This window comes from Myotis yumanensis, unplaced genomic scaffold (genome assembly GCF_028538775.1).
Source record: "Myotis yumanensis isolate MYYU_CA2020_CCGP unplaced genomic scaffold, mMyoYum1.0.hap1 SCAF_10, whole genome shotgun sequence".
Classification (NCBI taxonomy): Eukaryota; Metazoa; Chordata; class Mammalia; order Chiroptera; family Vespertilionidae; genus Myotis; species Myotis yumanensis.
Genome location: NW_027223761.1, coordinates 40,845,994 through 40,863,555, shown reverse-complemented (window position 1 = coordinate 40,863,555; position 17,562 = coordinate 40,845,994). Strand labels below are relative to the sequence as shown.

The 17,562-nt window shown below is 40.2% G+C and overlaps 2 protein-coding genes and 1 pseudogene across 2 annotated transcripts; 1 reads left to right on the top strand and 2 right to left on the bottom strand.

The window, feature by feature from the left end:
• Positions 1–265: 265 nt before the first annotated feature.
• On the bottom strand, positions 266–1,216 carry LOC139018110 (olfactory receptor 51I2-like). The gene has a single exon (XM_070426751.1). The coding sequence runs from the start codon at positions 1,214–1,216 to the stop codon at positions 266–268; it is 951 nt and encodes a 316-aa protein (XP_070282852.1).
• A 3,025-nt stretch (positions 1,217–4,241) lies between these two features.
• LOC139018111 (nascent polypeptide-associated complex subunit alpha pseudogene) lies at positions 4,242–4,891 on the top strand (annotated as a pseudogene).
• Positions 4,892–8,187: 3,296 nt separating this feature from the next.
• Positions 8,188–9,126, bottom strand: LOC139018108 (olfactory receptor 51I1). The gene has a single exon (XM_070426749.1). The coding sequence runs from the start codon at positions 9,124–9,126 to the stop codon at positions 8,188–8,190; it is 939 nt and encodes a 312-aa protein (XP_070282850.1).
• Positions 9,127–17,562: the final 8,436 nt, after the last annotated feature.

Here is a 17,562-nt window from a genome sequence, read left to right as displayed (position 1 = left end):
GTATGATCTCTGTTCTCAAGCTTATTATATCTGTTAGAGATGACATACATATGTGCACTTACAGAGAGAGACACATGGGCATTGATTAAGATGTGAGATGGGAAGAGTTAGGGATATCTCATGTGATTCAGATTCAACCTATGTCAACACTTTGAATACCTTGTTTCTATTCTTCCTCAAAATGCCTGGTGTAGAGCTTGGTCTATAGTAGAACCACCATCAGAGTTTATGAGCTGGTTCAAAGTCCCTGCCTCCTTGGAGTGATTCAAAGCAACTCTCTCTTGCAGGAAAACAGGGTGGCAATTCCCTGTTGGATTGACTTGGTCTTGACACTATAGATGATGGGGTTGAGCACAGGAGGCACAAAGAGGTAGATGCTAGACATGAGTGTGTGGACCAGGGGTGAGGCATGTTTAGCAGTGCGATGCATCACAGACACACCAATCATCGGCACATAGTACACAAGCACTGCACAGATGTGTGACACACATGTGTTGAGAGCCTTCCGACGTCCCTCCCCAGAAGCAATGCCCAGCACTGTATAAAGAATCAGTATGTAAGAGACCACAATGAGCAGTGAGTCCAGCCCAAAAGTGGCCAGGACAATGGCCAAGCCCAGGATGCTATTGAGCTTAGTATCAGCACATGGCAGCTGGATCAGGTCTGAGTGGAGGCAGTAGGAGTGGGAGAGGATGTTAGTGTGGCAATAGGGCAGTTGCTTCAAAAGGATTGGAAGGGGAGCCATGAGTGTCACACTCTTCAGTGTAATGCCCAGACCCATGCAGATGATGCGGGGCAGGGTCAGTATGGCTGTATAACGCAGTGGGTTGTAGATGGCTACAAAGCGGTCATAACTCATGGCCAAGAGGACCCCTGACTCCATGCAAGAGAAAGTGTGAATGAAGAACATCTGAGACAGGCAGCCATCAAAGTCAACCTGGCGGGCATCAAACCAAAGAATGCCCATGACAGTGGGCAGTGTAGACACAGAAACACCCACCTCAGTCACAGCCAACATGGAGAGAAACAGGTACATGGGGTCATGTAGGGCAGAATCTGCCTGCACTGCTGCCATGATTAGGCTGTTGCCCACAATGGCCACAATATACATGGTGAAGAAGGGGATGGAAAGCCAGCCATGGTGGGGCTCCAATCCTGGTATTCCAGTCAGAAAGACGGACAGGAGATCAAAACTTTCATTGTTCTTGGCTCCCATATCACCAATAGCAGAGATTAGTCTTCAGCTGTCATTTGAAAAACAAAACAAAGTTAGTTCCCACCTATAGGGTCTTCTGCCTCAGCAGTCCACCTCTAAGTGTGAAGGAGGGAGGTGCAAAGAAGTGGGGGAAAGCTGAAGTCATTTACATCATTCTGAGTAAAAATATAACAGACGTTTTCTCCCCATCTCCTCTTTCCCCTAACAGCAAGAATCCTAGAAAATGTTTGAGACTGAAAAATCTTATGATAGCCTAACTTAAAAATTAAGAGCAGAAACACAGGAATAAATCAGAACTGGATCAAAATCCACACTCAGCCAGTTACTAAATATGTAATGTGGACATCTCATTTATACTCTAACCCAAGCTTGTGGGGTTTTTTTAACTTGTAAAGTGGAGATAATAATAACACTATTCTCTTATTTTGATATAAGATGAAAGTGAGAAAATTAACATCATATATTCAGTGTTTTAGAGCTCCACAATGGATTTTGGCAAACCTTAGTTTGAAGCCCAATTTACAGTTTATTCTCAGTGTGACCTTGAGCAGCTAACTTAACCTTCCCATGACTCAGTGTGTCCATTTGTAAACTAAGGGAAACACTAAGACAAAAAGAGTAATTAATAGTAAGTAATATACCAAAAAACTAAGCATCAATTTCTACAGAGCCTAGGTTATAGTTTAGATCCACAAATTCTTCCTGTACTGATGTTTCTGTTTCACTACGGAGAAGAGAGTAAAACCAAGGCTGATCTAGGGGGAGCCATAAAAAAGAATTGAGTTGTAGCTCTGCCAATGTGAGTCTGAGAAAACAGGAACCTCTGGAGAAATGGCAGTCTCTGTGTGTCCGACTTCACTCTGGGTTTACTCTGGGAATGGGGGGTGGGGGCGGGCACATGTTTTGAATGAAAGTGAGACATTGGTTTTAGAAAGTTGAAAAATAGAGAAATATGAATAAGGATGATAAAGGATATGGACATTTCTTGAAAATTATACTAATACACAAGTGAGCTCTGTGTTTAAAAACAGAACTCAGAGAGGCTGTTGAATAAAGAGGCAGTGGCTTTAAAATAGTAGATTTGATCTAGAGTCCATGAAGAGAGCAAAGACACAGAGATAAAGGTCTCAATTAGTGGCCAAGAGATCAGAATAAAATAGTTAAACCCCAACCAGAAGGTGAAAATAATATATAATATAATACAATACAGTAAAATGTAGTATCATGTAACATCATGTAGTGAAATATAATAAATTAAATTTGTAAACTAAATTTTAAAAATATGAAATAGGAAGGCAAAGTCATAATTAGTATAAAATTTGAATTATGTCCAATCATCAAATTGTTCTTTAGCCCAACTTACTTGGACATAGGATTCACTGATTTGTTATCAATTCTTTATCCTGCAGTTAACCAATGTTGATGTGAAATGGTCCTATGGCTAAAGAATTTAGTGAAACTGCTCTCCTAGAATGGAAACAGGAGAATATACAGCTAAGGGAATACAAAGAGCTATGACTATACAACACATGTACAACATAATAGTGAGATGGCCCCAGAAACTGCATTCTCTTACTATTCACTTTCCAGCCCTCTCTTCATGCACCTTTCTTCAATTTCCCTACAAAATTCCAAGATTAACAACTTCCTGAAAAGTGAAATATACTTGCTTGTGCCTTTTATTTATTAGTGTCCCTTGCTTCTGCCATGTAGATCAGTAGTAGTTCTCAATCTTGGCAACACATAGTAATCACCTACCAAGTTAAAATCCCACTGCCCAGGTTACACTCCACACCAATTAAATTAGAATCTTTGGATTTGGTATCTAATTATCAATATGTTTTAAAGTTTCCAATGTGAACCCAAAGTTGAGAACCAGTCATTTGGCTCATTTGGTGACATTTCAGTCACTCTATAGTGACAGTATCTATATATAAAAGCCCAGCGACCAGTATGGCAGAATGACCAGAACGACCAGAACGACCAGTGGCTCTGACGTGCACTGTGGCAGCCAACAGGCCTGATCTGGGCCCTGATTACCCATCCCCCAGCCGGCCCGGCCTCCAATTGGACCCTAACACCTTTGTTGTGAGCCAAATTAATAAATGCCCACTGACTTGATTAGCGAGTCAACATTCAGGTTGAGTCACCTACTGACTCAGTAAACCTGGCTGGAGGAAGGGGGAGGAGGAAGGGGCAGGGGAAGGAGGCAGTAACAGACACAGCAGCTCAAAGACAGAAGCCCTAAACGTCTGAGTGAGGTTACCATGCCCAAATCAAAAGTGCATGAATGAAGTTAAGGAGTGACAGGAAAACCCAGGTTCAGTCTCAGAAAGTAAAGGTCAAATTAATAGAATCATACCAACCACAGAGGGAGCTGCCCTCCCCACAGCCACGCCTGCCCCCGATTGGCCCCCAACACCCCGATAGGAGGTAGGGCCGACCAGCCAACCTCCCAAGGTCCCTCCCCACTACTGGACCAGCCTGATGGGCTCCCATTGGGGTGGCCAGACCCCATCCATGCACAAATTCGTGCACTGAGCCTGTAGTTTTAGATAAAAAAAAGTAACTTGCAAGTACTCCCTAAGTATTTTTTTCTTGTTTTGCAGATAGCCTACCTACCCTACTTCTGACCTGCAGTTTAAACATTCTTCTGTGTTTCATTAATTGCTAGGTTCTCAGCATCTATGACTTCATACTATTTTATACAGATGTTTTCTATTTTGTTAGAGTTATATTTATATCTCTGTTCTCATTGTTATAGTTTGGGCTTGTTTAGGGTTAGACTTGTCCTTAGTTCATTCTTGTCTCCCCAATATTTCATGATTCTAACACAAAGACATGCTCAAGAGATCAGAAATTAATAAAAGCGTGAACATACTGCTCAGAGCCATAAACATTCAGTTCTGGATTCCATACTCCAGATCAGAGTTAAACCAACTGAGAAACACTCAAAGGCAAAGGGTATCAAGTCACTTAAAGAGAGAAGTTAAGGCTCTTTCTTCCCCCACGTTCCCTGTACAAAATGCCCAGTGACGCCTTAGAAACTGTCTCTGGTATAGAGCAGGAATTGCCACAGCCCCAGGCTGGGACAGGGTCTAGAACAGAATCTGACAGTCGTGCATCAGTACCAGAGCTCAAGGAACAAGATTCCACACAGGCAACCACACAACAAGCCCAGCTGCCAGCAACAGCTGAAATCAATGAAGAACCAGTCAGTAAAGCAATATGGAGCTGAGTAAAAAGAAGGTTCAAAAGGCTATGTCCAAACTAGGTCTTCTAGGTTACAGAGGTTACTAGGTCACTATCCAGACATCTAAGAACTTTGTCCACTTTGTCCTCACAAAACCAGAGGTCTACAAGAGCCCAGCTGCAGTTACCTACATAGTGTTGGGGGAAGCCAAGTTCGAGAATTTATTTCAGCAAGCACAGGTAGCAGCTGATGATACAGTCAAAGTTCAAGGTGAAGCTGCCTCCAACATTCCAGAAAACACACAGACTCCAACTGAACAAGAGGAGAGTAAAGAGGAAGAGGCTGATGAAACAGGTGTGGAAGTTAAAGGCATAGAACTGGTAATGTCACAGGCAAATGTGTTGAGAGCAGAAGCAGTCTGTACCCTGAAGAACAACAGTAATAATGTTTATGTAAATACCATTATGGGATTAACAGTGTAACCATCTAAAAAATGAGAACATTTTTTTCTTTTTTTGGGTGTTTCTAAAGAGTAATGGCAGCTTGGTTTGAAATTTGTACTGTTTCTATCATTAATAAAATTATGGCTCCTTGTGTGATGAGACAAAAAAAAGAGCGCTCAAGGAACCAATGATACCTTGCTTTGAGAAAAGGATACCATAGAAGAGATGGAAATGGGGTATGTGCAAAACATAGTGGGTGATAGACAGAAATCACAGGGTGATAGTCTGGGGCTCAGGTAAGGAAGATTTTTCTGAGTCAAACCTGCACAGGAGATAACATGTTCTGGTCAGTGGAGATCTTCAAACAAAGACTGAAAACCCCTGGACAGCAATGTTTAATTGAGATTAAAGGCCCTTTCAACTCTGCTTCTGCCCTCAGGCCTGATGTTCCAGACTGTCAAGGTCTCTCCTATTCTGTGACACTGAGAATATCAGGGCTAGGAATCTGTGTGGCCAAAACAGAGGCAAGTTTTCAGTCCCTGATGTAAGACACCATGTGCCTTCCACCTTTAAAGCAGTCCCTGGAAGCCCTGCCTGAAAGTGTTTTGGAGGCTACAAGGGAATTTTCATGAATAATATTCTTTTCATAGAAAACCTGCATGAAAATAAAATTTTGGGATTTTTCTATCTCCATCATAGGTTAAATAAATCATAGCTAAGATACAAAAACTCACATATACATCAAAAGAAATTCACTCAAAGGTACTGAGACATGAATGAGAATGAAAAAACCACACAGAGGCACAAGCAGAATTGTAATCAGAAGCACACTTTTTGTGCATATACTTAGAAGACACAAATTGGTTTAAATTCACCTGAGAAAGCTTTGAGAAGTGTCAGTTGGATTGGAAGAGCTCACAGGGGCTCCAGAATGGGCCTCTGGCAGGCACTAGCCGAAAGAAGAGGCAAACTTTACATTTTTGAATGAGAGCTCCCAGAGGTCAGTGCCTCCAGGGTCCTGTTTTGCCTGAATGTGACGCTGTGCTGGTGATGGGAAAAAGAGGATTGGATCTCACCTTGGGAGCAGGAAAGAGAGAAAAAGCATGTCCTCTGGAGATAATTCTCTCTCTACACAGAGAAAATCAAATTCCAACTCCTTCCTTATGATGAAGAATAGGATGGAGACAAATTCCTCCAAACTCCATAGCAACATCCCCTTCTAATTGGAATTACCCAGTCTCAAAACTGGAACTCTGAGCACAGAACCCAGAGTTTATTTTTCTGAATTCTGGGCTTAAAATCTATATTCTATGAAGAACCTAAAGCTTAGAGCCTGGTGGGAAAATTGCAAGAGTCAGAGCCCAGAGAACAAAGCTTAAAGCCCAGATCCAGGACTAGGATTTAATCAAGAGAGGATATACCCATGGCCGCCTTTACTCAATATCATTACTGTTCCCTTCTTGATTTCCACTCAACCTTCCACCAAATTGCACAAGATTGAAATGTCTTCCAGGAGAAATATCCCAGAGTACTGAAAGTCACATAGAGGTAGATTTGAGTTCTAACTTTGCCATCTACCAGTTTTATGATTACAGGAGATTAGCATTTCTTCAAACTGGAATCTGATCTGTAGAGAGGATTGCATTTATATACAGAGGGTAGAGATTCAAATGGGGGGAAAAAAGCGATATTTTTAATGTAATTGTACCATACATAAGTTTTTCTGGAGGCCCCAGTTTCAGATCCCCCAAATAATTACTTTCCCAAGTACCTAGTCTTCCCATTTCATTTTACCTCTTCCTTATTTCAGTTTCAAGTATAGTAAGGGGGTATTGAGAGAAGGAATGGCAGGAGAGATAGAGAATCCTTTTGCTTTTGTATTAGGTGGTGGAATGTATTCAGGGAAGCAAATAGAAGATGGGCATGAGTAATTATTTTCCTTCCCTTTATGGAACTTTGAAATATCTCAAAGAGGCAGTTTGAGAACTCTCTCTACTTTTCATTATTATAGAGTGACTGTGGAGTGTGGCTAGATGACTCATCAAATTTTCTGGGTTAGCTATTTCTGTGCTATATCTGCACCAACTCATGGAGAAAATAGGCTATGAGTCTGCATTTTCCTTCACCACCAACAGCATATACCTAGAAGTCAGTTTCTCCAAGCTTTACAAACCATTCACAATCTGACTTAGGAAATCTCTCAAGATCTCATTTCCCAAGCTTTGCCATGGAAATCTCTCTGTCTAAACAAAGCTGCTTGAAATTGTCCTAAATATTCTAGTCCGATATTGTAGGTTAAAGGTTCTCAACCTTTAATGAATATCTAAGTTACTAGGAGAAGTTATTAAACAAATTGCTGAACTTCGTTCCCTAGAATTTATAGTTCAGGATATCTGAGGAAGGGCCTGAGAATATGCATAGATAACAATTTCCCAAGTGATGCTGATATTACTAGTCTGGGAATCACACTTTGAGAACCACTTTTTCAGACTCTTGTTACTCATGAGTCTTATTATTGTTACACATAAGATCAGCATTACCTGAGTAGTGTTAGAAAAGAGAATCACTGTGCCTCTCAATTTTTAATCATCCAGGAGTCTTATTCAATGCCACTTGAAATCAGTAGATCTTGTATGAGGTCTAATATTCTGCTTCTCTAACAGGCTGCCAGATAAACAAAGGCTATTGTTTATTGGGTCACACTTGGACTAGCAAGGTTCTATAATTTCTTGCCTAAGTATTTTTTCTTGTATTTATGTCAAACATTATTACCTTCCCTTCCTCCTGCTACCCTGTACAAAGTACTCTAACCACTGTCATCCTTTAAAACTCCTTCACAGAAACAGAACAAAATTTATCCTGCTTTCTGCAAACCAAATGGGCTCTCTCTGTCACATGAAGCACCGAGCTTACATAATTTTTGTTTGTCTCCAGTGTTTATCATTTCCCTCATTCTGGGTGAAAACAGAGTTATTTGTGTTCAAGCTTATTTGCACTGTACAGCTTTCATTATTTCCACACATCAAACATTTTTTCAGGGCATCTTTATTCTTTCTTCATGTTTTTCCCTTAATATGTCTATCTCTTACTTAACAATATGTCTTACTCACCATTCTAAAATTTTTAACAACTAGCACAGGGTTTTTCACATAGTAAATATTCAATACACATGTATGTCATTTTATTGAGTCAAATGTTCCTTTATTGGTTCTATATTCACAACTGTCAAGATTCTGATTCTTCTCCTCCTTGCTTTAAGCATTTCTTAAGTTGGCAAACAAGTCCCAGTTCTTTCTGCAAAGGAGTTCTCTCGGGGTCTGCAGCCTTCCTCAGCTCTAGGATTTATAACAGGCTTTGAGGATCCCTCTGCGTATCTCCTTTGTCTTCACACTGTAGATGATGGGGTTGAGCATGGGGGGTACAAATAGGTAGACATTGGACATCATGACATGAACAACTGGTGGGGCACTTTTCCAGAAGCGGTGGATCATGGAGACAGCAATTATGGGCACATAGAAAGCCAGCACTGCACAGATGTGTGATATGCAGGTGTTGAGTGCCTTGAGCCGCTGCTCCCGGGATGCAATGGCCAACACAGCTCTCAGAATCAATGCATAGGACAGCAGGATGAAAGTTGAGTCTATGCCATAGGTGAAAATGACCACAAAGAGTCCATAGATGTTGTTAACGCGGACATCTCCACATGCCACTTTCATGAGATCTGGATGGAGGCAGTACGAGTGATGTAAAACATTGCCCTTGCAGAAGGGAAGTCGTTTCACCAGGAAGGGGAAAGGCAAGAGAGTAGTGAAGCTCTTGGCAAGGATGCCCAGGCCCATAGTCAAGATGCAGCTGTTGGTGAGGACAGTGGCATAATGTAGCGGGTCACAAATAGCCACGAAACGATCAAAGCTCATTGCCAGCAGTATGCCTGATTCCATAAAAGAGAAAGTGTGGATGAAGAACATCTGAACCAAGCAGGCATCAAAACCAACATGGCGGTAGTTGAAGCAGAAGGTAGCAAGCACAGTTGGGAGTGTAGAGAAAGACACCCCCAGATCATTGAGAGAGAGCATAGAGAGGAAGTAGTACATGGGCTGGTGCAGAGCAGGCTCCCGAACCACCAGAGCAAGGATGCTGAGGTTGCCTGCAATGGAGATCAGGTACAGGATGCAGAAAACCAGGGCAACCCATGCTTGGTCTGTCTGCATCCCAGGAATACCTGTCAGCTGGAGTGTGTCTGGCTGGAATGGGGTGCCATTGAGACCCAACATGGCAGGCAGCTGTGAGAATATAGATAGGAATGAGCCCAAGAGGGTGTTTTGAGGAGTTCTTCACTTTCTTTCAGACATCCTGTCTCCCACACAGAAGGTCAGAGATTAAAAGTGTTTGTCATTGTTCCTGCTTCCCCTATTAGCTATAAGCTCTTTAAGGATAGCAACTGGGTTCTACTCATTTCTATATCACCAGTGCCCAGTACCCTGTCTAGGCCATAATAGAAACTCTGTGAAGGTGTGATGATCAAATGAGTGCCCATATCATGGTAAGGCAACAAGCTAGGAGACATGATGAAAAAGCTCCTAATTCTCACCTTTACTTACCCATCTTACCCCAGAAGCCACATTTGGGAGATTGGGGGTGGGGGTGATTAGAGGTTCACATAGACAGGGAAAGAGAAACATTACTCACACCTTTGGAAGTCCTTTGGTGGATGCTGTAGATGAAGCTTCTACAGCTGTACAATTTTAATCACCTTTACTCAGATTTCACCTTAGCCTCCCAATCCTTCCCCATCAGCCTACCCCTGAATAGGTTGACACCAAAAACTGCTCCCCATTCGAGAATCTTAAATTCCATTTTTTTAAAACATTCTGACCACATCCTTCTATCTTCCAGCCCTCTTACCTTCTTGTGCCCATGCACTTGCTCTCAGGGTCTTAATAATTCTTCCTTTTTTTTCCTGGTCTGTTTGTCTTTTAGCACTTTCTTCCTCATTTTTTTCCTGACCTACTCTCCCACTAGAGCTGGTATCTTCATCTCCTCTTTGCTTCTCTTTCACATTCACACAGCAAACCCCAACTTTTATAAATTCTATAATCAAACTGGATATGCAGCTGAATAAAACCGACAAAGCAAGCGTTTTGTTGGTGGGGGGAAAACCCTGATTATTTACCACTGCCTAAATTTTAAACTTATTTAAATCTTTATCCATTCTTTTCCCCTGGTTCCTGAGAAAGAGATGCCCCTCCTTCTCCAAGGTTAGCACTCCACCTTCAGGATTCCATTTCCTGCATTCTTCTTCAAAGACCTTTTCCATTAGTCTATTGTATGCATCTGCTTCTCCCTTTAGGTCCCTTTCCCTTAAGGCAAAAAGCATGTACAAGACCATCCCATCATAAAAACAAAAGCTTCCCTTTCTGGCTGCCATTCTATTACTCTTACCCAATTCTTAGTCAAGCTTCTTGAAACACTGTCTCTCCAGATCCGAAGGAAGGGAAGCTTGTTTATGTTTCCATTTCTCCAATTTTATTTTGAAATCCTCACTGCTCAGTGTGTTATAGTGAGGCTTCCACGTTGCATCTTCCCAACTGAAACCAATTTCTCTATGGTCACCACTGATCACCTTGTTACTAAGTCTAATAATAAACATTCTCAATACTCATCCATTTGGCCTTTCTACCGGACTTAACTCTGTTGATAACTCACCTTTTTAGAACTGCCTTCTTACTTGGGAGGCACCATTTCTTCCCATTTTTCTCCTACACTGACATCTCCTTCTCTACCTTCTTTACTGAATCCTATTTCTCTGTTGTTGTCCTTCAACAGCATCAGATTAACTCCAGGAAAAGTAAGCAATATTTAGAACTGTGCAAACCTAGAAACCATATCATAAAGAACTTTTTCTCAGCCTTCGTTCAAAATATCTCTTTAACTGTATTTCCGTGGTATTAGGTATCTCATAGCTAAAGCTCTATTCTGGAAGTTAGCATAATGGTTCTCTTATTTCTTTAACTTTTCCTGGGATTTTCATTCTCTCTTAGTAAATACAGTGAAAGTAGATGGCTACATAAACTTGGATAATGCCCAGATATCATTCATAATCCTGAAAGTATGAGCCATGGAAAGGAATTTGTCCATTTGTTTTTTTTCTCCTTTCCAAATGAAAATTCAAATGAACTCATTAATCAGTAGGATTTATTTTCTGTACTCCACCTCTAAACCTCTCTCTTCCTCCCAAGCCAGGTTTAAAGGCAATGTTCCAAGAATCTTCTTACATCCAGCCTATCCAGATCTACTTTTTTTTATAATCTTCACTCTAAGATTATCTTTAGGTTCTGAAGAAATGTCAGGCACTCAGAGCATCAGCAGATACTAAGGACTCTCCTACAAGATAAATTTACCCCCACTAGCCTTAATCCCTGATGTGCAAATTTAAGTATTCCAGAAGGTCATACTTCATCCATGCTCCAGATTTCCCTCAGTATGGAAAGCAACTTGAAAACTTCTTCCCCCAAAGAGAACATCCTTCAGCATTTTTTATTTGCTTTGACTGTGGGGGTGTCAGTTAAGGCTTCCTAAATGTAACTAATTCTAGGATGAAACATTAATATGATGGACACAAACACAAACAATGCCCTTCTTTTACACAGCATGTACATGAGCATGCACACACACAAATGGTCACACAAAGGTACTAGCAAATATACACACTCAGGTTTGTACAGGTCTTATCTCACATCAAACAGAGAGAAATTATTGTGCTCTTCCGTGGTCACACATAATACTAGCACAACCACAGAACTTCAGAAGAGTAATCCTTACTCATCAGCGTTATACACTGTGTTTCAGTTATCTTTGGTTATAGCAATTTGCACTCATACTTATAAACATACACATAAACATACACACACACTGCCAAAAATGCACAGTATTAACAGACCCACAGTAATATTCCACCAATTATATTCCCATGATCTACTCACTACTGAAAATGCAGTTCAAATTGAAGATCACATTGTTGAATGACTTCAGTTCATTTGGTTCTGTGTTTTTTTTCTCTAGCTGCACACCCAAGACTTAGATAAGTGAGGGTATTTTTTAGGGGGAAATCTAAATACCTTCAAAACAAAATCTAGATCTAATGAATCAGCCCTTTCATAAGGTTATATGATTTGGTATTAGAATTTTGATTCAGATGGGCATCAGTGTCTGTAATCATGGGCTTTGGAAGAAACAGATTTGTCTCATGTTTGGAGGAGAAATTTGAGGGTCAGGCTGCAAAATAAGAGTTTTTAAGTTTGGGATAGTTTTAGGTAAGAGGCCCCAGTGGGCAATCTGAGGGAAGGGCACTCACTGGGTGGCAGAAGTTCTTTTCCCTGTAGTTGGATGTACTGCACTGTGGGTCCACCAGGTAGAGTGGCATCAGCTTACTCACTGAAGAACTCATGAATTTATGAATACTCCAAGAGTCCCTAGGATTTGTTTGTGATTGGAGGAGGAGAGTGGAAATAATGGCGAGGGTGGAATCAATCAGTACTGTTGGGCCATAGGAGAATTGGTCCTAGAAGAATACCTTTCTTGGTTCGATTAATCCCTGATGCCATCATCTATATTCATTACTGTGTTAAGCCTCCCTTGATCAGGGAATGCAAACGCTTCTATGCACATAAACATACCTCCTCATTGACATTCTGACAACCCCAAAGATACTCCTTTAGACATATTCAGCTATTTATTTTTTTGCTAGCATTGGCTCTTTCAGATCCATATACATACAATCAGATAAATGTAAATAAGCCCATACAACTGCCCAATAGCTAAGTCACTAATCACATATCTTGATACATCAAACACATACTATAATCTGTACATCGTTATATTGATGAGAGACACTGATCTACGTTATAGAGATAATTTTAGAAATAGTTAAAGATTCATCCATATATCTGAAAAAAGAATCAGGTATGTTTCAACTATACTCCCATGCTCACATATCCAAAAGTATATTTTTAAACACATGCCCATATTCTCATTAATAAATCAACAAAATGTCCACAAATTCATATCCTTACATCTCCTCATAGATTCATATATGGAATTTAAATCCATTGTATTTTTTTGGTAAAAATGCATGTTAGCCTCTATGTAACATGCTTCTTCTGCAAGCATTCTTTTTACTACTCCACTCATAAATTTTACAAACTTAGTTCAGTTCAACTAAGACCAAACAAAAGAATAGAAGAAAAACACATTTTTGAGCATGATTGCACTTCAAGTATTACTCTCAGCACTGATGTTACACAGAGGAATAATGACCCAGCATCTAGTCCTAGCCGGTTTGGCTCAGTGGATAGAGTTCGGCCTGCGGACAGAAGAGTCCTGGGTTTGATTCCAGTCAAGGGCACATGCCCGGGTTGCAGGCTCGATGTGCAGTAGGGAGCGTGCAGGAGGCAGCCAATCAATGATTCTCTCTCATCATTGATGTTTCTATCTCTTTCTCCCTCTCCTGTCCTCTCTTTGAAAACAATTAAAATACATACATACATACATAAGTAAACCCAGCACCTATTCTTTTTTTAAATATATTTTTATTGATTTCAGAGAGTAAGGGAGAGGGAGAGGGAAATAGAAACATTAATGATAAAAGAGAATCATTGATCCACTGCCTAGGGCAGTGATGGTGAACCTTTTGAGCTCGGCATGTCAGCATTTTGAAAAACCCTAACTTAACTCTGGTGCCGTGTCACATATAGAAATTTTTTGATATTCGCAACCATAGTAAAGCAAAGACTTATATTTTTGATATTTATTTTATATGTTTAAATGCCATTTAACAAAGAAAAATCAACCCAAAAAATGAGTTCGCATGTCACCTCTGACACGCGTGTCATAGGTTCGCCATCACTGGCCTAGGGTCAAGCCCACAACCCAGGCATGTGCCCTAACCGGGAATGGAACCACCACCTCGAGGTTCATAGATGGACGTTCAACCACTGAGACACACCAGTCTGGCCCAGCACTTATTCTTGGAAGGAAGATAAATATTAAAAAACAGAGCCACTCAACAGTCCAGACACCCTCTAGAGGCAAATATGCCTCCAGAGGCTACTCAGAAATATGGCATAAACTTATTTCACAACAAAGCCAATGCTTTAGTATGAACTTACCTAATGTGCATGAACAATCTGTACATTATATGTTTGAAAGAAATAAAATAACAATATGAAGAATTAAACTTCAATTAATTATATGAATGCTGAATATTTAATAGAAAGTGTATTGATGTTGTAAATTAATTTTGAAACACATTGATAAAATAAATGGATTGATGGATGGATGAGAGGGATGAACACATGGGTAGATATATGCTAAAGATAGCATAATAAGAATCATTAATAGCCTGTAAGTTGTGGGTATACTGGTGTTTATTGTAAAATTCTCATCAATTTTCTGTGTGTTTAAAAATGTTCATGATAAAATGTTGGGATATGTTAAAAATTTGTTATATAAATATAGTTGGCATAAAATATTACCCTACTTTCAGGTGTAAAAGATAGTGATTCAACATTTATACACTTTATAATGTGATCACCACACTAAATTTAGTTAATTTTTGTGAAGAAAAAAACCCCACAAACAAACAGGTGGAGCAGGACATAAACCATTCTTCTAAAAGCACAAAGTATGTTCAAAACTGCAATGAAATTCAACCTAATGCAAATTATCTCAAGGCCTAGTTTAAAACAACCCTGAACATCTTTTGTATGAACTCAGTACAAGTTATGGGATGCATTTCATGTATTTGTCATAATTGATATCTTATCCTATGGTTAAAGACAAGAATCAAACTTCTCAGCTGCATCTTGTTTTTTTCCCAAAGCTAACTGCTTATGATTAAGACAAAGGCACTCATGTCAATACCTGTGTCCCATCCTAGGGCCATCTGGTTCTTCCCCCAGACTATTGTCTCTCCATTGGAAGCTACAGACCATGCAGAGTCAACATATAATAGAGTGTGATCAGTGCTTTCATGGCAGAAATGAACAATGTTACTAAAAGAGAGTCATCAATTCTTCTTAAGTGGCTAAGGTTCTAGGAATAAAGGTAGTTTTTGATTGTGTGACAATCTTGAAGAAGTTCCCCCCAAAATCTGGCTATCTCATTGTGTGAGAAATCATTTTACACAACAAGATTTTTACTCCTCAGAAATCAAGTTCAATGACTCTCATTCTCATCTTTCATAGACTACAGTGAGTTACACCTTACATGGTGCTGACTATGAAGATCAAAGCCCATGGGAGATTACTTATTTTACAGTGCTAGTGATGCATGAAGGCTGAGGTGAGTGGATGAAATATACTTCCATTCTGTACCAAGAGTATGCCTGAATAGGATCCACTCCTACTCTTCTGCAACTATTCTGCATATCACAGGAGCCAAAGTAGTTCTTGAAGAATATCCCAGTCTCCAGTCAGTGGACTTCCAGATAGGGTCAGCTGTTGGGAAGCATTGGCAGACAGAGGGTATGTCACTCTCTCCACTTTCCCACCTAAAGCATGGTCTCTGGCATGGTTTGCATCTCATCCATGGTCCCAGCTTCTGCTGGTTGAGATCACCTTGGATCTAGCTCCAGCAACATAGCCTTTGGCTCTCCAGCCTAGAGGTGGTGGTGGCTTTCTGCTGTTGCAAATATCTATTAGCATCTGATAATCAGTTTTTTAGCTCTTTTGATATCGTGTAAAGAATTCCCAGGATTATGTTCATTGTTTCATTGTGTTGGTTATTATATTATCTTCTCTTGGTCTCAATCCTACCTTTTATATTATTAATTGTGATACTGGAGCTGGGCCTCTGAAAACTGTATTTCTCCATTGCCAAAGACCTCCAACAATCTGCAAAAAGGGCAGAGTGGCAGGAGGCCCTAGGAAGCTGAGGCAGGAAGGAGGACTTGCTTTCTGTTGCTGTCAGTGTTACCCAGTAAAACTTACTCACCCAACAACCAGTGGTTAATTCCAGTGGCATTAGTTGGGTCCAGCTTTTCAACACTCCAGGAAACAGTCTTCCCATAATCTCCTAAAGACCGTAGGACAAGCCAGAGAAGTCCTCAGGTCTTCCCATCTCAGAGGTGTAAGTCTCAGTCATTCAGGGCATTGTATTTTATAAATTCTGTAATGGGGAAATATCAAGGACCCAGAGTCTCACAACAAAGCTCAAGTAATTAGGGAAGAATTACTAGTACATAGCAGAGGAAGCTCATAATGAATATTATACCAGGATTCACCAGAAAGAGTGTGTTTTTTAAATTAATTTCTTCAATTATAGTTTACATGCAATGTTATTTTGTATTAATTTCATATGTACAATTTAGTGGTTAGACAATCATATACTTTACACAATGTTTTCATCATTTGAAGTACCTACTTGCTACCATATATAGTTATTACAATATTATTGACTATATTCCCTACTCTATACTTTACATTCTCCTCTCCCCCAGTGACTAGTATTTTGTAACTTCCCATTCTTAATCCTTTCACCTTTTTCACCTAGTCCCCAACCACTTTCCCTTCGGGCAACCATCAGTCTGTTCTCTCTCTGTATCAATGAGTCTGTTTCTATTTTGTTTGTCTATTCTGTCCTTTAGATTCTACATACAAGTTAAATCATAAGAAAGAGTTTTAAAAGGCATAATTCTCCACACACAAAAATGATGTAGACAAAATCACAGAAGCACAAAGTCATGAAATAGAGTGTTTGTTTGAGAATCTGCAGGAGGTCCAGAAAGACAGGAATAAATATTCTGAGGCTTGGAGCAAAGAGAGACCATTGGAAAGGCGGGGGGCGGGGGGGGGGGTAAGGTCTTATACATATTCAGCAGCTGCAAATCTTGCAAAAGGAATGGTTCTAGAACAGAGAACAGGCAAATCCCAAATTGCATAATTGCAGCTCAGGAAAAAATGGCCTCTTGAGAAGAGAAATGCCAATCTGCTAGGAGTTTGGATTATACTTGTACATGGAACACAATTTTAAAGTGGATTCTTCATATTTCACAATGGCTAATACATGAAGACAATGGATGCTGTAGTCTTAATGGGCAACCACTAGGAAATTTTCAATAAGTTTTTAGAGAACCAGATGGCTGATTTGTAAACTCCTCCTCTGAATTTAGTAGTTCTCAACCGGGAGTGCTTTTGTCCCTCAGGGGACATTTGGTAATGTCTGGAGGCATTTTTGGTTTTTGGTTGTCATAACTGGGGTGGAGCACCTACTAGGTAAAGACCAGGGGTGTTGGTAAACATCCTATAATGCACGGAACATCACATCACAACTAAAGATCATTTAGCCCAAAATGTTAATCGTGCTGAGATTGTGAAATTCTGCCTTTTTAAATGTTCAACTGAATTATGAATTAGAGAATTTAAATAAAGATCTCTAAAGAGATCCCTTTGAAAGAACTAAGTCGCCCACCCCACACTCAAGAGAAAGGGAAGGGTGGTACATTTCACTTTACCTTGAGTCAGGAGAGAGGGACCTTAAGGATTCTACTCAGGAAACATATGTCCCTGAAATTTGGGGAGAGAGAGTCACAACAGACTCTTGCCTGGAAATCTAAATGGAGAGATAAAAGTTTCCTTGCTGTTCTGATGGCAGGAGTGGATGGGAGACTGTTGCTGTTTTGGTTAGGGCATTGATTGCCGTAGAGGAAGGCT

Excerpts from the sequence above, each read along its gene's own strand:
- LOC139018108 (XM_070426749.1), bottom strand. The coding sequence starts at position 9,126 with ATGTTGGGTCTCAATGGCACCCCATTCCAGCCAGACACACTCCAGCTG.
- LOC139018110 (XM_070426751.1), bottom strand. The coding sequence starts at position 1,216 with ATGGGAGCCAAGAACAATGAAAGTTTTGATCTCCTGTCCGTCTTTCTG.